Below are 17,624 nucleotides of genomic sequence, written 5' to 3'. Positions count from 1 at the left end.
ACCCCGTGTCCCCCCCGTGAAACATTGGGGGTAAATCCAGGGATTTAGGGCTTGATTTGTGGCATTTTTGGGTGCAGATCTGGGGTAATCTTGAGTCTTAGATCCATAATATTCTTGAAGCCACATCTCAGGGGGGTTTGGCTCCGGATCTGGGATGGTTTTGGGGTCCCCCTGACCCCCCGTGTCCCCCCCGAAAAACATTGGGGGTAAATCCAGGGATTTAGGGCTGGATTTGGGACATTTTTGGGTGCAGATCTGGGCTAATCATGAGTCTAGATCCCCGATATTCTTGAAGCCACATCTCGGGGGGGTTTGGCTCTGGACCTGGGATGGTTTTGGGGTCCCCCTGACCCCCCGTGTCCCCCCCGAGAAACATTGGGGGTGAATCCAGGGGTTTAGGGCTCGATTTGGGACATTTTTGGGTCCAGATCTGGGGTAATCTTGAGTCCAGGTCCACAATGTTCTTGAAGCCACATCTCAGGGGGGTTTGGTTCTGGATTTGGGATGGTTTTGGGGTCCCCCTGACCCCCCGTGTCCCCCCAGAGAAATGTTGGGGGTAAATCCGGGGATTTAGGGCTGGATTTGGGACATTTTTGGGTCCAGATCTGGGGTAATCTTGAGTCCAGCTCCCCGATATTCTTGAAGCCACATCTCAGGGGGGTTTGGGTCCGGATCTGGGATGGTTTTGGGGTCCCCCTGACACCCCATGTCCCCCCAGAGAAACATTGGGGGTGAATCCAGGGGTTTAGGGCTGGATTTGGGACATTTTTGGGTGCAGATCTGGGCTAATCATGAGTCTAGATCCCCGATATTCTTGAAGCCACATCTCGGGGGGGTTTGGCTCTGGACCTGGGATGGTTTTGGGGTCCCCCTGACCCCCCGTGTCCCCCCAGAGAAATGTTGGGGGTAAATCCGGGGATTTAGGGCTGGATTTGGGACATTTTTGGGTCCAGATCTGGGGTAATCTTGAGTTCAGCTCCATGATGTCCTTGAAGCCACATCTCAGGGGGGTTTGGCTCTGGACCTGGGATGGTTTTGGGGTCCCCCTGACCCCCCGTGTCCCCCCCGAAAAACATTGGGGGTAAATCCAGGGGTTTAGGGCTCGATTTGGGACATTTTTGGGTCCAGATCTGGGGTAATCTTGAGTCCAGCTCCATGATGTTCTTGAAGCCACATCTCAGGGGGGTTTGGGTCCGGACCTGGGATGGTTTTGGGGTCCCCCTGACACCCCGTGTCCCCCCAGAGAAACGTTGGGGGTAAATCCAGGGGTTTAGGGCTGGATTTGGGGCATTTTTGGGTCCAGATCTGGGGTAATCTTGAGTCTTAGATCCATAATATTCTTGAAGCCACATCTCAGGGGGGTTTGGGTCTGGACCTGGGATGGTTTTGGGGTCCCCCTGACCCCCCCCCCACCCGTGTCCCCCCAGGCCCACCCGGGGGAGATGGTGGGGGCTCTGGCAGCCCAATCGCTGGGCGAACCCGCCACCCAAATGACCCTCAACACCTTCCACTACGCCGGCGTCTCGGCCAAGAACGTCACCCTGGGCGTCCCCCGCCTGAAGGAGCTCATCAACATCTCCAAGAAGCCCAAGACCCCCTCGCTCACCGTCTTCCTGCTGGGCCAGAGCGCCCGCGACGCCGAGAGGGCCAAGGTGGGCACCTGGTGGGGACAGGGGACCTCGCGGGGGGGCGGGGTGGGGTGGGGTGGGGGGGGTGTCTTCTCCTGGGGTGGCTTCGTGGTGGCCCCATGGCTTGGTGTTGCTGCTGCAGTTCCGTGGTGGGCCCCGTGGCTTCGTCTTGCTCTGGTGGCCCTCGTGGCTTTGTGTCACCACTGCGGTGGCCCCGTGGCTTTGTGTCCCCACTGTGGTGGCCCCATGGCCTTGTGTCCCCTCTGTGGTGGCCCCGTGGCTTCATGTCCCCTCTGTGGTGGCCCCATGGCTTCGTGTCCCCTCTGTGGTGGCCCCGTGGCTTCGTGTCCCCTCTGTGGTGGCCCCGTGGCTTCGTGTCCCCACTGTGGTGGCCCCGTGGCTTCGTGTCCCCTCTGTGGTGGCCCCGTGGCTTCGTGTCCCCACTGTGGTGGCCCCGTGGCTTCGTGTCCCCTCTGTGGTGGCCCCGTGGCTTCGTGTCCCCACTGTGGTGGCCCCGTGGCTTCGTGTCCCCTCTGTGGTGGCCCCATGGCTTTGTGTCCTCTCTGTGGTGGCCCCGTGGCTTTGTGTCACTGCTATGGTGGCCCCATGGCCTTGTGTCCCCTCTGTGGTGGCCCCACGGCTTCATCTTGCCCTGGTGGCCCCCGTGGCTTCATGTCCCCACTGTGGTGGCCCCGTGGCTTCGTGTCCCCTCTGTGGTAGCCCCGTGGCTTCATCTTGCCCTGGTGGCCCTCATGGCCTTGTGTCCCCTCTGTGGTGGCCCCGTGGCTTTGTGTCCCCTCTGTGGTGGCCCCATGGCTTTGTGTCCCCTCTGTGGTGGCCCCATGGCTTCGTCTTGCCCTGGTGGCCCCCATGGCTTCGTGTCCCCACTGTGGTGGCCCCGTGGCTTTGTGTCCCCTCTGTGGTGGCCCCGTGGCTTCGTCTTGCCCTGGTGGCCCCCGTGGCTTCGTGTCCCCACTGTGGTGGCCCTCGTGGCTTTGTGTCACCACTGTGGTGGCCCCATGGCTTTGTGTCACTGCTATGGTGGCCCCATGGCCTTGTGTCCTCTCTGTGGTGGCCCCACGGCTTCATCTTGCCCTGGTGGCCCCCGTGGCTTCATGTCCCCACTGTGGTGGCCCCGTGGCTTTGTGTCCCCTCTGTGGTGGCCCTGTGGCTTTGTGTCCCCTCTGTGGTGGCCCCGTGGCTTCGTCTTGCCCTGGTGGCCCTCATGGCCTTGTGTCACCACTGTGGTGGTCCCATGGCTTTGTGTCCCCTCTGTGGTGGCCCCGTGGCTTCGTGTCCCCACTGTGGTGGCCCCGTGGCTTCGTGTCCCCACTGTGGTGGCCCCGTGGCTTCGTGTCCCCACTGTGGTGGCCCCATGGCTTCATGTCACCGCTATGGTGGCCCCACGGCTTCATGTCCCCACTGTGGTGGCCCCGTGGCTTCGTGTCCCCACTGTGGTGGCCCCGTGGCTTCATGTCACCGCTATGGTGGCCCCCGTGGCTTCGTGTCCCCACTGTGGTGGCCCCATGGCCTTGCGTCCCCTCTGTGGTGGCCCCATGGCTTCATCTTGCCCTGGTGGCCCCCATGGCTTCGTGTCCCCACTGTGGTGGCCCCGTGGCTTTGTGTCCCCTCTGTGGTGGCCCCGTGGCTTCGTGTCCCCTCTGTGGTGGCCCCATGGCTTCATCTTGCCCTGGTGGCCCCCGTGGCTTCGTGTCCCCACTGTGGTGGCCCCATGGCTTTGTGTCCCCTCTGTGGTGGCCCCGTGGCTTTGTGTCCCCTCTGTGGTGGCCCCGTGGCTTCGTGTCCCCACTGTGGTGGCCCCATGGCTTTGTGTCCCCTCTGTGGTGGCCCCATGGCTTCATCTTGCCCTGGTGGCCCCCGTGGCTTTGTGTCCCCACTGTGGTGGCCCCGTGGCTTTGTGTCCCCACTGCGGTGGCCCCGTGGCTTCGTCTTGCCCTGGTGGCCCTCATGGCTTTGTGTCCCCTCTGTGGTGGCCCCGTGGCTTTGTGTCCCCTCTGTGGTGGCCCCGTGGCTTTGTGTCCCCACTGTGGTGGCCTCATGGCTTTGTGTCCCCTCTGTGGTGGCCCCATGGCTTCATCTTGCCCTGGTGGCCCCCGTGGCTTCGTGTCCCCACTGTGGTGGCCCCATGGCTTTGTGTCCCCTCTGTGGTGGCCCCGTGGCTTTGTGTCACTGCTATGGTGGCCCCATGGCCTTGTGTCCTCTCTGTGGTGGCCCCACGGCTTCATCTTGCCCTGGTGGCCCCGTGGCTTCATGTCCCCACTGTGGTGGCCCCATGGCTTTGTGTCCCCTCTGTGGTGGCCCCATGGCTTCGTCTTGCCCTGGTGGCCCCCGTGGCTTCGTGTCCCCTCTGTGGTGGCCCCATGGCTTCGTGTCCCCTCTGTGGTGGCCTCATGGCTTCATCTTGCCCTGGTGGCCCCCGTGGCTTCGTGTCCCCTCTGTGGTGGCCCCATGGCTTCATCTTGCCCTGGTGGCCCCGTGGCTTCGTGTCCCCTCTGTGGTGGCCCCGTGGCTTCATGGTCTCATGGCCCTGTGATGGTCCCTGTGCCATCTCCCACATTGCCATGTCCTCCATCCCCCCCCCATGTCCTCCATCCCCACGTTTTCCATCCCTGGATCCCCACGTTCTCCATCCCCGGATCCCCACGTTCTCCATCCCTGGATCCCCACGTTCTCCATCCCTGGATCCCCACGTTCTCCATCCCTGGATCCCCACGTTCTCCATCCCTGGATCCCCACGTTCTCCATCCCCGGATCCCCACGTCCTCCATCCCCTCCCCACGTCCTCCATCCCCACGTTCTCCATCCCCACATTCTCCATCCCTGGATCCCCACGTTCTCCATCCCTGGATCCCCACGTCCTCCATCCCTGGATCCCCACGTTCTCCATCCCCACATTCTCCATCCCTGGATCCCCACGTTCTCCATCCCCACGTTCTCCATCCCCACATTCTCCATCCCTGGATCCCCACGTTCTCCATCCCTGGATCCCCACGTTCTCCATCCCCACGTCCTCCATCCCCACGTCCTCCATCCCTGGATCCCCACGTCCTCCATCCCTGGATCCCCACGTCCTCCATCCCTGGATCCCCACGTCCTCCACCCCCACGTCCTCCACCCCCACGTCCTCCACCCCCACGTCCTCCACCCCCACGTCCTCCACCCCCACGTCCTCCACCCCCACGTCCTCCACCCCCACGTCCTCCACCCCCACGTTCTCCATCCCCACGTTCTCCATCCCCACGTTCTCCATCCCCACATTCTCCATCCCTGGATCCCCACGTTCTCCATCCCTGGATCCCCACGTTCTCCATCCCCACGTCCTCCACCCCCACGTCCTCCATCCCTGGATCCCCACGTCCTCCATCCCCACATTCTCCATCCCTGGATCCCCACGTCCTCCATCCCTGGATCCCCACGTTCTCCATCCCCACATTCTCCATCCCTGGATCCCCACGTTCTCCATCCCTGGATCCCCACGTTCTCCATCCCTGGATCCCCACGTTCTCCATCCCTGGATCCCCACGTTCTCCATCCCTGGATCCCCACGTTCTCCATCCCCGGATCCCCACGTTCTCCATCCCCGGATCCCCACGTCCTCCATCCCCTCCCCACGTCCTCCATCCCCACGTTCTCCATCCCCACATTCTCCATCCCTGGATCCCCACGTTCTCCATCCCTGGATCCCCACGTCCTCCATCCCTGGATCCCCACGTTCTCCATCCCTGGATCCCCACGTTCTCCATCCCTGGATCCCCACGTTCTCCATCCCTGGATCCCCACGTTCTCCATCCCCACATTCTCCATCCCATGTTCTCCATCCCCGGATCCCCACGTCCTCCATCCCCGGATCCCCACGTTCTCCATCCCCGGATCCCCACGTTCTCCATCCCCACGTTCTCCATCCCTGGATCCCCACGTCCTCCATCCCCACATTCTCCACCCCCACGTTCTCCATCCCTGGATCCCCACGTCCTCCATCCCCACGTCCTCCATCCCCATGTCCTCCATCCCTGGATCCCCACGTCCTCGACCCCCACGTCCTCCATCCCTGGATCCCCACGTCCTCCATCCCTGGATCCCCACGTTCTCCATCCCCGGATCCCCACGTTCTCCATCCCCACGTCCTCCATCCCCACGTTCTCCATCCCTGGATCCTCGTGTTCTCCATCCCCACGTCCTCCACCCCCACGTCCTCCATCCCTGGATCCCCACCTCCCCCACCCCCACCTCCCCCACCCCCACGCTGACGCCCTGTGTCCCTCCCGTCCCCCCCCCCCCAGGACATCCTGTGCCGCCTGGAGCACACCACCCTGCGGAAGGTGACGGCCAACACCGCCATCTACTACGACCCCAACCCTCAGAGCACGGTGGTGGCCGAGGACCAGGAATGGGTCAACGTCTACTACGAGATGCCCGACTTCGACGTCAGCCGCATCTCGCCCTGGCTGCTCCGCGTCGAGCTCGACCGCAAGCACATGACCGACCGCAAGCTCACCATGGAGCAGATCGCCGAGAAGATCAACGCTGGTGGGTCCGGGGCCGGGGGGGGAGGGTGTGGGACGACGACTTTGGGGGCATCTTGGGCGAGTGGAGGATCTTTGGGGTGGGCTGGGTGAGCTTTGAGGGCATCTGGGGAGGTTTTGGGGGGTCCTGGGGGAGCGTGGAGGGTCTTTGGGGGGTTCTGGGGGAGCCTTGAGGGCATCTGAGGGGTCTTTGGGGGGTCCTGGGTGAGCCTTGAGGGCATCTGGTGAGCTTTTGGGGGGTCCTGGATGAGCCTTGAGGGCATCTGGGGAGGTTTTGGGGGGTCCTGGGGGAGCGTGGAGGGTCTTTGGGGGGTTCTGGGGGAGCCTTGAGGGCATCTGGGGAGGTTTAGGGGGGTCCTGGGGGAGCGTGGAGGGTCTTTGGGGGGTTCTGGGTGAGCCTTGAGGGCATCTGAGGGGTCTTTGGGGGGTCCTGGATGAGCTTTGAGGGCATCTGAGGGGTCTTTGGGGGGTCCTGGATGAGCTTTGAGGGCATCTGGGGAGGTTTTGGGGGGTCCTGGGGGAGCGTGGAGGGTCTTTGGTGGGTCCTGGATGAGCCTTGAGGGCATCTGGGGAGGTTTTGGGGGGTCCTGGGGGAGTGTGGAGGGTCTTTGGGGGGTTCTGGGGGAGCCTTGAGGGCATCTGGGGAGGTTTTGGGGGGTCCTGGGGGAGCGTGGAGGGTCTTTGGGGGGTTCTGGGTGAGCCTTGAGGACATCTGAGGGGACTTTGGGGGGTCCTGGATGAGCTTTGAGGGCATCTGGGGAGGTTTTGGGGGGTCCTGGGGGAGCGTGGAGGGTCTTTGGTGGGTCCTGGATGAGCCTTGAGGGCATCTGAGGGGCCTTTGGTGGGTCCTGGGTGAGCCTTGAGGGTCTCTGGGGGTTCTGGGTGAGCCTTGAGGGCATCTGGGGAGCTTTTGGGGGGTCCTGGGTGAGCCTTGAGGGCATCTGAGGGGTCTTTGGGGGGTCCTGGATGAGCCTTGAGGGCATCTGGGGGTTCTGAGTGAGCCTTGAGGGCATCTGGGCAGCTTTTGAGGGGTCCTGGATGATCATGGAGGGCACTAGGGAAGACTTGGGGATCCTGGGTGACCATGGAGGGTCTTTGTAGGGTCCTGGGTGAGCCTTGAGGGCATCTGAGGGGTCTTTGGGGGGTCCTGGATAAGCCTTGAGGGCATCTGGGGGTTCTGGGTGAGGCTTGAAGGCATCTGGAGAGCTTTTAGGATGTCCTGAGTGAGCCTGGAGGGTCTTTGGGGGGTCCTGGATGAGCCTTGAGGGCATCTGAGGGGTCTTTGGGGGGTCCTGGATGAGCCTTGAGGGTCTCTGGGGGTCCTGGATGAGCCTTGAGGGCATCTGGGGGTTCTGGGTGAGCCTTGAGGGCATCTGGGGGTCCTGGATGAGCCTTGAGGGCACCTGGGCAGCTTTTGGGATCTCCTGGGTGAGCCTGGAGGGTCTTTGGAGGGTCTTGGGTGAGCCTTGAGGGTCTCTGGGGGTTCTGGGTGAGCCTTGAGGGCATCTGGGGAGGTTTTGGTGCGTCTTGGGTGAGCCTTGAGGGCATCTGAGGGGTCTTTGGGGGGTCCTGGATGAGCCTTGAGGGCATCTGAGGGGTCTTTGGAGGATCCTGGATGAGCCTTGAAGGCATCTGGGGAGCTTTTGGTATGTCCTGGGTGAGCCTGGAGGGTCTTTGGGGGTTCTGGGTGAGCCTTGAGGGCATCTGGGCAGCTTTTGGGATGTCCTGGATGAGCCTTGGAGGCTCTTTGGGATGGCTTGGGCAGGGCTCTGGGGTGACCATAGAGCACTTTTGGGTGGCCGGTGGTGGGCTAGGGGGGGGTGCCCAAGGTGCCACCCCGCTCTGTTGTCCCCTCCCCCCTCCAGGCTTCGGTGACGACCTCAACTGCATCTTCAACGACGACAACGCGGAGAAGCTGGTGCTGCGCATCCGCATCATGAACAGCGACGAGAACAAGATGCAGGAGGTGGGACCTGGGGTGGGCCACCCATGGGTGACGGGGCTGGAGACCCGACGGTGGGCCGGCTGTCACCCTCCCCCACCCCCCCGGCTTGTCCCCAGGAGGAGGAGGTGGTGGACAAGATGGACGACGACGTCTTCTTGCGCTGCATCGAGTCCAACATGCTGACGGACATGACGCTGCAGGGCATCGAGCAGATCAGCAAGGTGGGGGAGGGGCGGGGGAGGGGACACCCATGGGTGCTCCTCTTGGGGCCGGGGCTCCTGGTGGATCTTGAGGAGCACTTAGAAGTTCTCCACGGTGACCTCCAGGAGATCCAGGATGCCCACAGTGATACTTATGGACATGGGTGAAGGTCTCTGGGTGCCCAGGGTGTCCTTCCAGGTGGCCAAGGTGTCCCCTCAGGTGGCCAGGCAGCACCCATGGGTGCTCCTGTGAGTGCCACGACTCCTGGTGGATCCTGAGGAGCCCTTGGAAGTTCTCCATGGTGACCTCCAGGAGGTCCAGGATGCCCAGGGTGTTACTTGTGGTCATGGGTGAAGGTCTCTGGGTGTCCAGGGTGTCCTTCCAGGTGGCCAGGCAGCACCCATGGGTGCTCCTGTGAGTGCCAGTGCTCCTGGTGCATCCTGAGGAGCACTTGGAAGTTCTCCATGGTGACCTCCAGGAGATCCAGGATGGCCACGGTGATACTTGTGGTCATGGGTGAAGGTCTCTGGGTGTCCAGGGTGTCCCCTCAGGTGGCCAGGCAGCACCCATGGGTGCTCCTGTGGGTGCCAGGACTCCTGGTGGATTCTGAGGAGCACTTGGAAGTTCTCCATGGTGACCTCCAGGAGGTCCAGGATGGCCACGGTGATACTTGTGGTCATGGGTGAAGGTCTCTGGGTGCCCGGGGTGTCCTTCCAGGTGGCCAGGGTGTCCCCTCAGGTGCCCAGGCAGCACCCATGGGTGCTCCTGTGAGTGCCAGCGCTCCTGGTGGATCCTGAGGAGCACTTGGAAGTTCTCCACGGTGATCTCCAGGAGGTCCAGGATGGCCACGGTGATACTTGTGGTCATGGGTGAAGGTCTCTGAGTGCCCGGGGTGTCCTTCCAGGTGCCCAGGGTGTCCCCTCAGGTGGCCAGGCAGCACCCATGGGTGCTCCTGTGGGGGCCAGGGCTCCTGGTGGATCTTGAGGAGCGCTTGGAAGTTCTCCGTGGTGATCTCCAGGAGGTCCAGGATGGCCACGGTGATACTTGTGGTCATGGGTGAAGGTCTCTAGGTGCCCGGGGTGTCCCCTCAGGTGGCCAGGCAGCACCCATGGGTGCTCCTGTGGGTGCCAGGACTCCTGGTGGATTCTGAGGAGCACTTGGAAGTTCTCCATGGTGACCTGTAGGAGGTCCAGGTTGGCCACAGTGACACCTCGAGTCACCTAAGGAGACCTCTGGCCACCTGGAGTGTCCCCTCAGGTGCCCAGGCAGCACCCATGGGTGCTCCTGTGAGGGCCAGGACTCCTGGTGCATCCTGAGGAGCACTTGGAAGTTCTCCATGTTGACCTCCAGGAGGTCCAGGATGCCCAGGGTGATACTTGTGGACATGGGTGAAGGTCTCTGGGTGCCCAGGGTGTCCTTCCAGGTGCCCAGGGTGTCCTTCCAGGTGCCCAGGATGTCCTTACAGGTGCCCAGGGTGTCCCCTCAGGTGGCCAGGCAGCACCCATGGGTGCTCCTGTGAGTGCCACGACTCCTGGTGGATCCTGAGGAGCACTTAGAAGTTCTCCATGTTGACCTCCAGGAGGTCCAGGATGGCCATGGTGACACCTGGAGTCACCTAAGGAGACCTCTGGCCACCTGGAGTGTCCCCTCAGGTGGCCAGGCAGCACCCATGGGTGCTCCTGTGAGGGCCAGGACTCCTGGTGCATCCTGAGGAGCACTTGGAAGTTCTCCACGGTGATCTCCAGGAGATCCATGATGCCCATGGTGATACTTATGGACATGGGTGAAGGTCTCTGGGTGCCCAGGGTGTCCTTCCAGGTGCCCAGGGTGTCCTTCCAGGTGGCCAAGGTGTCCCCTCAGGTGCCCAGGCAGCACCCATGGGTGCTCCTGTGAGTGCCACGACTCCTGGTGGATCCTGAGGAGCACTTGGAAGTTCTCCACGGTGACCTCCAGGAGGTCCAGGATGGCCAGGGTGATACTTGTGGTCATGGGTGAAGGTCTCTGGGTGCCCAGGGTGTCCTTCCAGGTGCCCAGGGTGTCCCCTCAGGTGGCCAGGCAGCACCCATGGGTGCTCCTGTGAGTGCCAGGACTCCTGGTGGATCCTGAGGAGCACTTAGAAGTTCTCCATGTTGACCTCCAGGAGATCCATGATGCCCACGGTGATACTTATGGACATGGGTGAAGGTCTCTGGATGCCCAGGGTGTTCTTCCAGGTGGCCAAGGTGTCCCCTCAGGTGGCCAGGCAGCACCCATGGGTGCTCCTGTGAGTGCCAGTGCTCCTGGTGCATCCTGAGGAGCACTTGGAAGTTCTCCATGGTGACCTCCAGGAGGTCCAGGATGCCCAGGGTGATACTTGTGGTCATGGGTGAAGGTCTCTGGGTGTCCAGGGTGTCCTTCCAGGTGGCCAGGCAGCACCCATGGGTGCTCCTGTGAGTGCCAGTGCTCCTGGTGCATCCTGAGGAACACTTGGAAGTTCTCCATGGTGACCTCCAGGAGGTCCAGGATGCCCACGGTGATACTTGTGGTCATGGGTGAAGGTCTCTGGGTGTCCAGGGTGTCCTTCCAGGTGGCCAAGGTGTCCCCTCAGGTGGCCAGGCAGCACCCATGGGTGCTCCTGTGAGTGCCAGGACTCCTGGTGGATCCTGAGGAGCACTTGGAAGTTCTCCATGGTGATCTCCAGGAGATCCAGGATGCCCACGGTGATACTTGTGGACATGGGTGAAGGACTCAGTGTGCCCGGGGTGTCCCCTCAGGTGGCCAGGGTGTCCTTCCAGGTGCCCAGGGTGTCCCCTCAGGTGACCAGGCAGCACCCATGGGTGCTCCTGTGGAGGCCAGGGCTCCTGGTGGATCCTGAGGAGTGCTTGGAAGTTCTCCATCGTCTCCTGTAGGAGGTCCAGGATGGCCACGGTGATACTTGTGGTCATGGGTGAAGGTCTCAGTGTGCCCAGGATGTCCCCTCAGGTGGCCAAGCAGCACCCATGGGTGCTCCTGTGGGTGCCAGCGCTCCTGGTGGATCCTGAGGAACACTTGGAAGTTCTCCATGGTGATCTCCAGGAGATCCAGGATGCCCACAGTGATACTTATGGACATGGGTGAAGGTCTCTGGGTGCCCAGGGTGTCCTTCCAGGTGCCCAGGGTGTCTTTCCAGGTGGCCAAGGTGTCCCCTCAGGTGCCCAGGCAGCACCCATGGGTGCTCCTGTGAGTGCCAGGACTCCTGGTGGATCCTGAGGAGCACTTAGAAGTTCTCCATGGTGACCTCTAGGAGGTCCAGGATGGCCACAGTGACACCTGGAGTCACCTAAGGAGACCTCTGGCCACCTGGAGTGTCCCCTCAGGTGGCCAGGCAGCACCCATGGGTGCTCCTGTGAGTGCCAGTGCTCCTGGTGGATCCTGAGGAGCACTTGGAAGTTCTCCATGGTGACCTCCAGGAGATCCAGGATGCCCACAGTGATACTTGTGGTCATGGGTGAAGGTCTCTGGGTGCCCAGGGTGTCCTTCCAGGTGGCCAAGGTGTCCCCTCAGGTGGCCAGGCAGCACCCATGGGTGCTCCTGTGAGGGCCAGTGCTCCTGGTGCATCCTGAGGAACACTTGGAAGTTCTCCATGGTGACCTCCAGGAGGTCCAGGATGCCCACAGTGATACTTGTGGTCATGGGTGAAGGTCTCTGGGTGTCCAGGGTGTCCTTCCAGGTGTCCAGGGTGTCCCCTCAGGTGGCCAGGCAGCACCCATGGGTGCTCCTGTGGGTGCCACGACTCCTGGTGGATCCTGAGGAGCACTTAGAAGTTCTCCACGGTGACCTCCAGGAGATCCAGGATGCCCACAGTGATACTTATGGACATGGGTGACGGTCTCTGGGTACCTGGGGTGTCCCCCCACCCCCTTGAGGAACACCCATGGGTACCTCTCCCCCCCCCCTCTCCCCTCCCCCTCCCCAGGTGTACATGCACCTCCCGCAGACGGACAACAAGAAGAAGATCATCATCACGGAGGACGGGGAGTTCAAGGCCCTCCAGGAGTGGATCCTGGAGACCGACGGCGTCAGCCTCATGCGGGTGTTGAGCGAGAAGGACGTGGACCCCGTCCGCACCACCTCCAACGACATCGTGGAGATCTTCACCGTGAGTTTTGGGGGGGGGGGGGGACGGACACAAGGGCGGGGGGGGCCGGGGGGGGGGGTCCCCGAGGTCACCACCCACCTTGGGGGCGGGGGGGTGGGGGGGATACGGGGCGCCCGGTGGCACCGCCGGGCGGGTGGAGAACCTCAACGGCGTGGTGGCCACCAACCGCCCAGCTCTGGGGTCCCTCGGGGGGGGGGGGGGTGTCCCCCCCCCAAATGCTGGGTGTCCCCAGGATTTTGGGGTCACCAGGTGCTGGTGTCTCCAAGGGTTTTGGGTCCCCAAGGTTTTTGGGTCCCCAAATGCTGAGTGTCCCCAGGATTTTTGGGTCCCCAGGATTTTTGGGTCCCCCAATTCTGTTGTCCCCCAGGATTTTGGGGTCACCAGGTGCTGGTGTCTCCAAGGGTTTTGGGTCCTCCAGGATTTTTGGGTCCCCCAATGCTGGTGTCTCCAGGATTTTGGGTGCCCCAATGCTGGGTGTCCCCAGGATTTTTGGGTCCCCAAGGGGGTGGGGTTCCCCAATGCTGGTGTCCCCAGGATTTTGGGTCCCCAAATGCTGGTGTCCCCAGGATTTTTGGGTCCCCAGGATTTTTGGGTCCCCCAATGCTGGTGTCTCCAGGATTTTGGGGTCCCCAAGGGGGTGGGGTCCCCAAATGCTGGTGTCCCCAGGATTTTGGGGTCACCAAGGGGGTGGGGTCCCCCAATGCTGGTGTCCCCAGGATTTTGGGGTCACCAGGTGCTGGTGTCTCCAAGGGTTTTGGGTCCTTCAGGGTTTTGGGTCCCCAAATGCTGGTGTCCCCAGGATTTGGGTCCCCAGGATTTTTGGGTCCCCCAATGCTGAGTGTCTCCAGGATTTTGGGGTCCCCAAGGGGGTGGGGTCCCCAAATGCTGGTGTCCCCAGGATTTTGGGGTCCCCAAGGGGGTGGGGTCCTCCAATGCTGAGTGTCCCCAGGATTTTGGGGTCACCAGGTGCTGGTGTCTCCAAGGGTTTTGGGTCCTTCAGGGTTTTGGGTCCCCCAATGCTGGTGTCCCCAGGATTTTGGGGTCCCCAAGGGGGTGGGGTCCCCCAATGCTGGGGTCCCCAGGATTTTGGGGTCACCAGGTGCTGGTGTCCCCAGGATTTGGGTCCCCAGGTTTTTTGGGTCCCCCAATGCTGGTGTCCCCCAGGATTTTGGGTCCCCCAATGCTGGTGTCTCCAGGATGTTTTGGGTCCCCAAGGGGGTGGGGTCCCCCAGTGCTGGTGTCCCAGGATTTTGGGTCCCCAAGGGGGTGGGATCCCCAGTGCTGGTGGCCCCAGGATTTTTGGGTCCCCCAATGCTGGGGTCCCCGGGTTTTTGGGTCCCCAGGGGTTTTGGGTCCCCAAATGCTGAGTGTCCCCAGGATTTTGGGGTCACCAGGTGCTGGTGTCTCCAAGGGTTTTGGGTCCTTCAGGGTTTTGGGTCCCCCAATGCTGGTGTCTCCAGGATTGGGGTCCCCCGGGTTTTTGGGTCCCCAGGGGTTTTTGTGTCCCCTGGGGTTTTGGGTCCCCCAGGGTTTTGATCCCCAGGATTTTTGGGTCCCCCAATGCTGGGGTTCCCCAGGGTTTTGGGTCCCCCAATGCTGGATGTCCCCAGGATTGGGGTCCCCCGGGTTTTTTGGGTCCTCAGGGGTTTTTGTGCCCCCTGGGTTTTTGGGTCCACCTGGGTTTTTGGGTCCCCAATGCCGGTGTCCCCAGGGTTTTGATCCCCAGGATTTTTGGGTCCCCCAATGCTGGTGTCTCCAGGATTGGGGTCCCCCGGGTTTTTGGGTCCCCGGGGGTTTTTGGGTCCCCCAATGCTGGATGTCCCCAGGATTGGGGTCCCAGGGGTTTTGGGTCCCCCAATGCTGTGTCTCCAGGATTGGGGTCCCCTGGGTTTTTGGGTCCCCCAGGGTTTTGGGTCCCCCAATGCTGGATGTCCCCAGGATTGGGGTCCCCCGGGTTTTTGGGTCCTCAGGGGTTTTTGTGCCCCCCAGGTTTTTGGGTCCCCTGGGTTTTTGGGTCCCCAGGGGTTTTTTGGGTCCCCCGGGGTTTTGGGTCCCCCAATGCTGATGTCCCCTGGGTTTTTGGGTCCCCAGGATTTTTGGGTCCCCCAATGCTGGTGTCCCTTGGGTTTTTGGGTCCCTTGGGTTTTTGGGTCCCTCAGGTTTTTGGGTCCCCAGGGGTTTTTGGGTCCCCCCAGGATTTTTGGGTCCCCCAATGCTGGTGTCCCTTGGGTTTTTGGGTCCCTCGGGTTTTTGGGTCCCCAGGGGTTTTGGGTCCCCCAATGCTGGTGTCTCCAGGATTGGGGTCCCCCGGGATTTTGGGTCCCCGGGGGTTTTTGGGTCCCCCAATGCTGGATGGTCCCAGGAGTTTTTGGGTCCCCCAATGCTGGTGTCTCCAGGATTGGGGTCCCCAGGGTTTTTGGGTCCCCCAGGGTTTTGGGTCCCCCAATGCTGGTGTCTCCAGGATTGGGGTCCCCCGGGTTTTTGGGTCCTCAGGGGTTTTTGGGTCCCCTGGGGTTTTGGGTCCCCCAATGCCAGTGTCGCCAGGGTTTTGATCCCCAGGATTTTTGGGTCCCCCAATGCTGGGGTCCCCCCAGGGTTTTGGGTCCCCGGGGTTTTGGGTCCCCCCAATGCTGGATGTCCCCAGGATTGGGGTCCCAGGAGTTTTTGGGTCCCCCAATGCTGGCGTCTCCAGGATTGGGGTCCCCTGGGTTTTTGGGTCCCCCAGGGTTTTGGGTCCCCCAATGCTGGTGTCTCCAGGATTGGGGTCCCCAGGGTTTTTTGGGTCCCCCCGGGGTTTTGGGTCCCCAGGGGTTTTGGGTCCCCCAATGCTGGTGTCTCCAGGATTGGGGTCCCCAGGGTTTTTGGGTCTCCCAGGGGTTTGGGTCCCCCAATGCTGGTGTCTCCAGGATTGGGGTCCCCAGGGTTTCTGGGTCCCCCAGGGTTTTGGGTCCCCCAATGCTAGTGTCTCCAGGATTGGGGTCCCCAGGGTTTTTGGGTCTCCCAGGGGTTTGGGTCTCCCAATGCTGGTGTCTCCAGGATTGGGGTCCCCTGGGTTTTTGGGTCCCCAGGAGTTTTTGGGTCCCCCGGGGTTTTGGGGTCCCCCAACGCCGGTGTCCCCGGGGTTTTGATCCCCAGGATTTTTGGGTCCCCCAATGCTGGGGTCCCTTGGGTTTTTGGGTCCCCCGGGGTTTTGGGTCCCCAGGGTTTTGGGTCCCCCAATGCTGGTGTCCCTTGGGGTTTTTGGGTCCCCCGGGGTTTTGGGTCCCCAGGGTTTTGGGTCCCCCAATGCTGGATGTCTCCAGGATTGGGGTCCCCAGGGTTTTTGGGTCCCTCGGGTTTTTGGGTCCCCAGGGGTTTTTGGGTCCCCCGGGGTTTTTGGGTCCCCCACTGCCGGTGTCCCCGGGGAGGGGCTGCCGGTGCCGGTCCCCCAGCACGTCCCAGTCCCGCAGGTGCTGGGCATCGAGGCGGTGCGGAAGGCGCTGGAGCGGGAGCTCTACCACGTCATCTCCTTCGACGGCTCCTACGTCAACTACCGGCACTTGGCGCTGCTCTGCGACACCATGACCTCCCGCGGGCACCTCATGGCCATCACCCGCCACGGCGTCAACCGCCAGGACACCGGGCCCCTCATGAAGTGCTCCTTCGAGGAGACGGTACGGGGGGGCTGGGAAAGGGGGGGTTTGGGGGGCGGGAAACGGGGGTTTAGGGGGTGTTGAGGGGTTTGGGGGGTGGAAATGGGGGCTGGGAGGGGATTGGGGGGTGTTGGAGGGGTTTAGGGGACTGGAAAGGGGGGGTTAGGGGGGTTGGAGGGGTTTAGGGACTGGAAAGGGGGGGGTTAGGGGGTTGGAGGGGTTTAGGGGGCTGGGAAGGGGGGTTAGGGGGGGTTGGAGGGGTTTAGGGGGTGGGAAAGGGGCTGGGAGGGGGATTGGGGGGTGTTGGAGGGTGGAAATGGGGGTTTAGGGGATGGTGGAGGGGTTTAGGGGCTGGGAAGGGGGGTTAGGGGGGTTGGAGGGGTTTAGGGGACTGGGAAGGGGGGTTAGGGGGGTTGGAGGGGTTTAGGGGGCTGGGAAGGGGGGTTAGGGGGATTGGAGGGGTTTAGGGGGTGAGAAAGGGGGCTGGGAGGGGGATTGGGGGGTGTTGGAGGGTGGAAATGGGGGTTTAGGGGGTGTTGGAGGGGTTTAGGGGGCGGGAAAGGGGGCTGGGAGGGGGATTGGGGGGTGTCGGAGGGGTTTGGGGGGTGGGAAAGGGGTTTAGGGGGTAGTGGAGGGGTTTATGGGGCGGGGAAGGTGGGTTAGGGGGGTTGGAGGCGTTTAGGGGGCTGGGAAGGGGGGTTAGGGGGATTGGAGAGGTTTAGGGGGTGAGAAAGGGGGCTGGGAGGGGGATTGGGGGGTCTTGGAGGGGTTTGGGGGCTGGAAAAGGGGGTTTAGGGGGTGTTGGAGGGGTTTAGGGGGCGGGAAAGGGGGCTGGGAGGGGGATTGGGGGGTGTTGGAGGGTGGAAATGGGGGGTTAGGGGGTGTTGGAGGGGTTTAGGGGCGGGAAAGGGGGGGTTGGAGGGGTTTAGGGGACTGGAAAGGAGGCTTAGGGGGGTTGGAGGGGTTTAGGGGGCTGGAAAGGGGGGGTTAGGGGGTGTTGGAGGGGTTTAGGGGTTGGGAAAGGGGCTGGGAGGGGGATTGGGGGGTGTTGGAGTGGTTTAGGGGGGGGAAAGGGGGGTTTAGGGGGTGGGGGAGGGGTTTGGGGGGTGGGAAAGGGGGCTGGGAGGGGGATTGGGGGCGTTGGAGGGTGGAAATGGGGTTTAGGGGGTGTTGGAGGGGTTTAGGGGACTGGAAAGGGGGGGTTTGGGGTGTTGGAGGGGTTTAGGGGGCTGGAAAGGGGGGTTTTGGGGTGTTGGAGGGGTTCGAGGGGCTGGAACCGGGATTTCAGGGGGAATTTCAAGGCACTTGCGACCCCTCCCACCAGACCTCCCGGCGGGGACTGCCGCCCTTTGGGCCGTCGGACCCCTTGGCCGCAGCTTTTTTGGGGGGGGGGGGCTGCTGGCGCCTTCGGGCTCTGGAGGAGGGGGTTTGGGGGAGGTGAGGGAGCCTGTTCGCCCTCCCCCTGAATTTGGGGGTGCCCCCCGTCGCCGGCAGGTGGACGTGCTGATGAGGCGGCGGCGCACGGGGAGAGCGACCCCATGAAGGGGGTGTCGGAGA

At 62.6% G+C, this 17,624-nt stretch overlaps 1 protein-coding gene across 1 annotated transcript in view; it reads left to right on the top strand.

Moving 5' to 3' along the window:
- LOC147412476 (DNA-directed RNA polymerase II subunit RPB1-like) overlaps positions 1-16,088 on the top strand; it is a gene marked incomplete at both ends in the record, with an annotated part of 41,445 nt that extends 25,357 nt beyond the window's left edge. Inside the window, 6 exons of the mRNA XM_086481338.1 lie at positions 1,428-1,652; positions 5,930-6,176; positions 8,038-8,138; positions 8,234-8,338; positions 12,253-12,435; positions 15,885-16,088. Coding sequence (XP_086337464.1) covers positions 1,428-1,652; positions 5,930-6,176; positions 8,038-8,138; positions 8,234-8,338; positions 12,253-12,435; positions 15,885-16,088 — 1,065 coding nt within the window. The remainder of the gene's footprint in view (positions 1-1,427; positions 1,653-5,929; positions 6,177-8,037; positions 8,139-8,233; positions 8,339-12,252; positions 12,436-15,884) is intronic.
- Between the last annotated feature and the right edge of the window lie 1,536 nt (positions 16,089-17,624).

The sequence above is a fragment of the Leptosomus discolor genome, unplaced genomic scaffold (genome assembly GCF_034619465.1).
Source record: "Leptosomus discolor isolate bLepDis1 unplaced genomic scaffold, bLepDis1.hap2 HAP2_SCAFFOLD_238, whole genome shotgun sequence".
Lineage (NCBI taxonomy): Eukaryota > Metazoa > Chordata > Aves > Leptosomiformes > Leptosomidae > Leptosomus > Leptosomus discolor.
Note: the sequence above shows the minus strand (reverse complement) of the source record. Positions and strands in the feature narration are given on the sequence as shown.